General features: G+C 60.3%; 1 protein-coding gene across 1 annotated transcript in view; it reads right to left on the bottom strand.

The window, feature by feature from the left end:
* The window catches only part of POLG (polymerase (DNA directed), gamma), a gene marked incomplete at its 5' end in the record, with an annotated part of 9,719 nt that overhangs the window by 3,084 nt on the left and 2,307 nt on the right, over positions 1-4,328 (bottom strand). Inside the window, 13 exons of the mRNA XM_010139719.1 lie at positions 11-182; positions 286-421; positions 898-1,015; positions 1,113-1,166; positions 1,283-1,443; positions 1,703-1,825; positions 1,941-2,006; positions 2,197-2,317; positions 2,456-2,680; positions 2,751-2,874; positions 3,089-3,249; positions 3,382-3,564; positions 4,017-4,096. Coding sequence (XP_010138021.1) covers positions 11-182; positions 286-421; positions 898-1,015; positions 1,113-1,166; positions 1,283-1,443; positions 1,703-1,825; positions 1,941-2,006; positions 2,197-2,317; positions 2,456-2,680; positions 2,751-2,874; positions 3,089-3,249; positions 3,382-3,564; positions 4,017-4,096 — 1,724 coding nt within the window. The remainder of the gene's footprint in view (positions 1-10; positions 183-285; positions 422-897; positions 1,016-1,112; positions 1,167-1,282; positions 1,444-1,702; positions 1,826-1,940; positions 2,007-2,196; positions 2,318-2,455; positions 2,681-2,750; positions 2,875-3,088; positions 3,250-3,381; positions 3,565-4,016; positions 4,097-4,328) is intronic.

The raw sequence follows: 4,328 nt of genomic DNA, 5'->3' as shown, positions 1-4,328 counted from the left end.
CCGATGGTTGAACTGCATCAGCAGCCGCTCGGCGAAGGGCTGCCCAGCCCCGTAGATGCGCCCGTAGTTGAAGACCTTGGCGTGCTCCCGGCTGATGCCCACCGTGGCGGCCGTCTTGCTGTGCAGGTCTGTCCCGTTGCTCTTCTTCCCCTGCAGAGTCATCCAGCCGAAGGCGGTGCAGCCTGCCAGGAGAGGAGCAGGGCTTGGACGCCAAGCAGGACCAGGCTCAGGAGGTCACCCCGCTGCCCAGCAAGTCGGCTCCCCTGCGGCGCAGCCCCAGCTCACCGTGCATGCCAGCGAAGTGCGCCTCGCCGAGGACAGCGGCTATCCAGAGCTCCTGGGAATCCACATCCGCGCCCACCAGAGAGTAGCCAGGCGGCACCTGGACCATGGCTTTCAGCTCGCTGCCCACCCGATCAGCCTGTGGGACGCGATACCCAGCTCAGCATAACCCCTGCACCTCCCTCTCCTCCTCCGAGGCAGAGGAGCAGCCTTCCTCCCACAACCACAGCGTGCTGGCACAGCCCTCCCGAGGCCCCTAAAGCTTGCTCTGAAAGTCAAAACCAGGTTTAACACACACATGGGGCATCGCCCACTTGGTCGCTTGCCCCAGGTTCCTCCAGCATGGAAGGCGGGGAGCTTGGGGAAGGACAGAAACAAGTACTTCGGTGTTTTTTTCTTCCACCAAATTCTGAAGCTCAGGAGGCTCTGCTGACTCCTTTCCATCTCCCAGAGTCAAAGCACATCAGCAAGAGAAGGGCCCCAGCACCTGCCCTGCCACCTCAAATCCCAGCATCCAGCCCCAACCCCTATTTCCAACCCCAGCTGCTCCCACCAGTCCAAAACACACAGAGAATGCCCCGAAACACTCCCGCAAGGACCCGAGCGCAGCCATACCCGGGCATTGCTGGCTGTCAGCCAGGTGGGCTCCACCGCCCGGCGGGTGATAGTGCCTGCAGTCACCACCTGCGGCAGGATGGCTCCGTAATCATCCTCCTCGTTATAGTCAGGGTGCCTGGTGCAGAGGTGAGGGTGAGTATCACCCTGCAACAGCCCTCCTGGAGCAGCACAGAGAGAACCGTGGTCCCAGCTGGGGTCGTTCCTCCTCGTACCTGGTCACCACGCGAGGCAGCTCCCCTTTCTTCAGCCACACCACCATCTGGGAACTGGAGGGACACGTAGCAGGCAAGATGCTGAACCTCTGCGTCCACACAACCGCCCCCAGCCATGACAGCCTCCTCCTGGAGGGAATGTCATGATTCAGCTGACAGCAGCTGCTCACCTGATCCGCTTGTGAGCGTTCCTCCAAAACGAAATCATTTTGTTAATCTCGAGGGCTCTGGTCCCATGGGTGCGGCCCACGGCGGCCCGCAGGGTGCCGTCCTCCATCTGGGGCAGGAAATCCTTGGCAAAAGGGCTTCCCACATTGTTCTCGTTCCCGTCCTTCAGCAGAAAAAGAGGTGCCAGGGCTCAGCAGGCCACCACTTCATACCAATACAGCTTTGTGCATCCTCCTGGCCCAGCTACAGAGATGCATTTCCACCACCCAAAATGCCATGGGACAAGATCACGGGAGGTCCCAGGAGTGCTGCAGCACTAGGGTGACAGGCAAGGTGACACAGCTGTGCAGCAGGGCCAGGGGAGCTGGGATGCAGGGTGGCCAAGAAGCCCCTGGGAAGAGCCCCAGAAACACTCAACTTGCCTTGTGAGGCAGCTTGAAGAACCAGCACCCGGGGATGTTGACATCGTTGTAGGGACCGTTGCCGTGGTGGTACGAGGGCTGGCTCTTCACCTCCGCCAGATTGTACAGCTCATCCATCTCCTCCTGCGACCAGAGATGCAAGGTGATGCTGGGAACACCCCCAAGCATGGCAAGAAGGGGAAAGCGAGGAAAGAGGGGCCAACCCGCCATCCCACTCCCTGCAGGAATCCTCCTTTACCTGCACCAGGTCCGCTCTGCCCATTCTCTCCTCCACATCCACCTCCAGCTGGCTCAGCTCCTCTACCTGTGGCAGAGAGGGATCGCGAGAGAAGCCTCATCAAACACCAATTCTTCAGTTATTCAACATTCATTAAAGGAAATTTCTCACCTCCAGCCCCTGGAGCTGCACACAGGGCTGGTTTTCAAATGCACACGGGAAGAAGCCTGGACCCAGGTCTCCCTCCCACCAACGGGCCTTTCATCCCTTCCTTCACCTTTTGCCACATGGTGCTGTTGTCCATCACCAGTAGCTCGTCCTCCACAGCAGCCTCAAGCCCCGGGGGCTGCTCCTTGCCTTTCTCCAGGCAGTGCTGCCTGTACAGGTACTCGATCACCCTGGCAGGGGAGGGAGCAGAGCTCAAGCACCTATGACAGGGCACAAGGCTCCAGGGCACCATGTGAGCAGGGTCCCAGGGAGCTCCTAAACCCCACCACGGGGCAACCCAGCTGGGCACCCCATGACATCCTCCTCACCTGTGTGGGCAGGCAGGGCCCCCCTCCTCTGAGGGGGCTGCTAGCAAATTGTCCTGCCGCCCTGGCACCAGGTAGCCCCAGCCATGCCTCTCCGAGTAATGGAGCGGGAAGCCGTCCCAGACCAGGCGCATCAGCTTTGGGGTCACTCTCATCTGCAGGCTGACGAGGCTGGGCCCTGGCACCCACTCTGCCTCCTCCAGGCGCGGGCATAGCTTGCGGTACCAGCTGGGGAGCAGCAAGGATGGGTTAGAGAGCACAGGGCAAGCCCTGGGGACACCCAGGGTCCCCAACTCACCCCGGGTGGCCCGGCAGGTGCTGAAGCCTCTTGGGTTGCAGCACGACGGTCTCCTTCAGACGCTTCAGGCACACCTGGCTCGCGGAGGCTTTCAGCTCCTCATCCTCACTGGGGGGACCAGGGTCTGGTGGGGCACGGAGGACGGGCTGGCAAAAAGTCCTCTGTGCTGCCCCGCCAGGGACCTCAACCCAGCCCCCCGCTACATGCCCCAGCATGGGGTCACAGGCCCCAGTGACGCATCACCGTGCTGGCACCAAGGAACCACATCCCTTCATCTGGGCGCACGTGGGGAAGCGTCCCTCAAGCATCCCTTGTCCCCATGGACCACCTGTGCTCACCTTCCTGCCACTCCTGTGCAGAGCCATCTGCTCCAGCCACCACGGAGGCTTTGCTGTTCCCGTTCTGATCCTTCTTCTTCTTTTTCTTCCCTGGATTCTTCTTCTGCTTAAACTCCTGCGTGTCCCACTCGAGGTCCCAGAGCCAGGGGTCATCCTTGTATCTGCCCACACACCACTGTCACACAGCAGCTCTGCTCTCATCCCCAGCACCCACCCCCAGAACCCCACAGACCATCTGGTGACCGGTCTCTGCCCTGCGAGTGGCAGGACCCGCACCCCCAGCCCACAGGTACCTGTCCTCGTGCAGCAGCTCGCAGGCGTCATTGGCCAGATTCATCAGGGACTTCTTCATCTCCTTCTGCAGCTCCTCGTAGATGCCCTGAGCATCGTCCAGGTACCTCTTCCAGTTCCCGTTGACCGGCAGGTAGGACACCCCCATCTCCAGCATCCCTGCAAACGTCACAGGGTGGGGGCACCTAGAGCCCAAAGCAGTGAGGAATTAGATGTCTGCTGGAAGGGGTCTTCCCAACAGACCGCAACAAACATAAACGTGTCTTCAGCTAGAGTTTACCAACCCTGCACAACTCTTGAAGCTCTTTTTCTAAACCCATAAGGATCCCAGTATCTTCCACCTGACCCGCACATGAATTGCTGCCCTAAAAACAGCCCCATGCAAAACCCCAAAGCTGTATCACTCAGATCTGCCACGTTCAGCCTGCTCCCCTCCTCCAGCTGTTTACTCCTTTTACCTACAGAGAAGGGGTCTGAAGTCTCTCCTAAAACAGGGTTCAGGGATCCCCAACCTCTTGCCACCACCCCAAGGGCAAGAGGAGCCGCACGCCTTCCCCAGAGGGACCACAATCCTCCCCACTGCTGGCCAAGCCCGCAGCGCCTGGGCCAACACTCGCCAGAGCTCAGCCGCTCTCACCTCTCCATGAAGAGTGGCAGCTGCTCCTGAAACACCTCGTGGGTGGCCTGGACATCATGGGCACAGTAAGACATCAGGTCCTAGAGGCAGAGGCGGGTGAGGACAGGCAAAGCAGCACAGGGCAAGGCAGTGAGAGGACAGGAGATCACAACCACGCACACCCAGAGCTCTCACAAGAAAAGGCAGCAAAATGAAAAAATACCCCAGCAGCTACTCCCACCTCCGGCTCCCGCTGCCCATCGGGATGCTGGGACAGCCGCTCGCACCTGGAAGTGGCTCCTGATGTCAGCCATGGTCCCCTTCACCAAGAGC

Source organism: Buceros rhinoceros, unplaced genomic scaffold (genome assembly GCF_000710305.1).
Source record: "Buceros rhinoceros silvestris isolate BGI_N320 unplaced genomic scaffold, ASM71030v1 scaffold10377, whole genome shotgun sequence".
Classification (NCBI taxonomy): domain Eukaryota; kingdom Metazoa; phylum Chordata; class Aves; order Bucerotiformes; family Bucerotidae; genus Buceros; species Buceros rhinoceros.
This window is presented reverse-complemented; position numbering and strand designations above follow the sequence as displayed.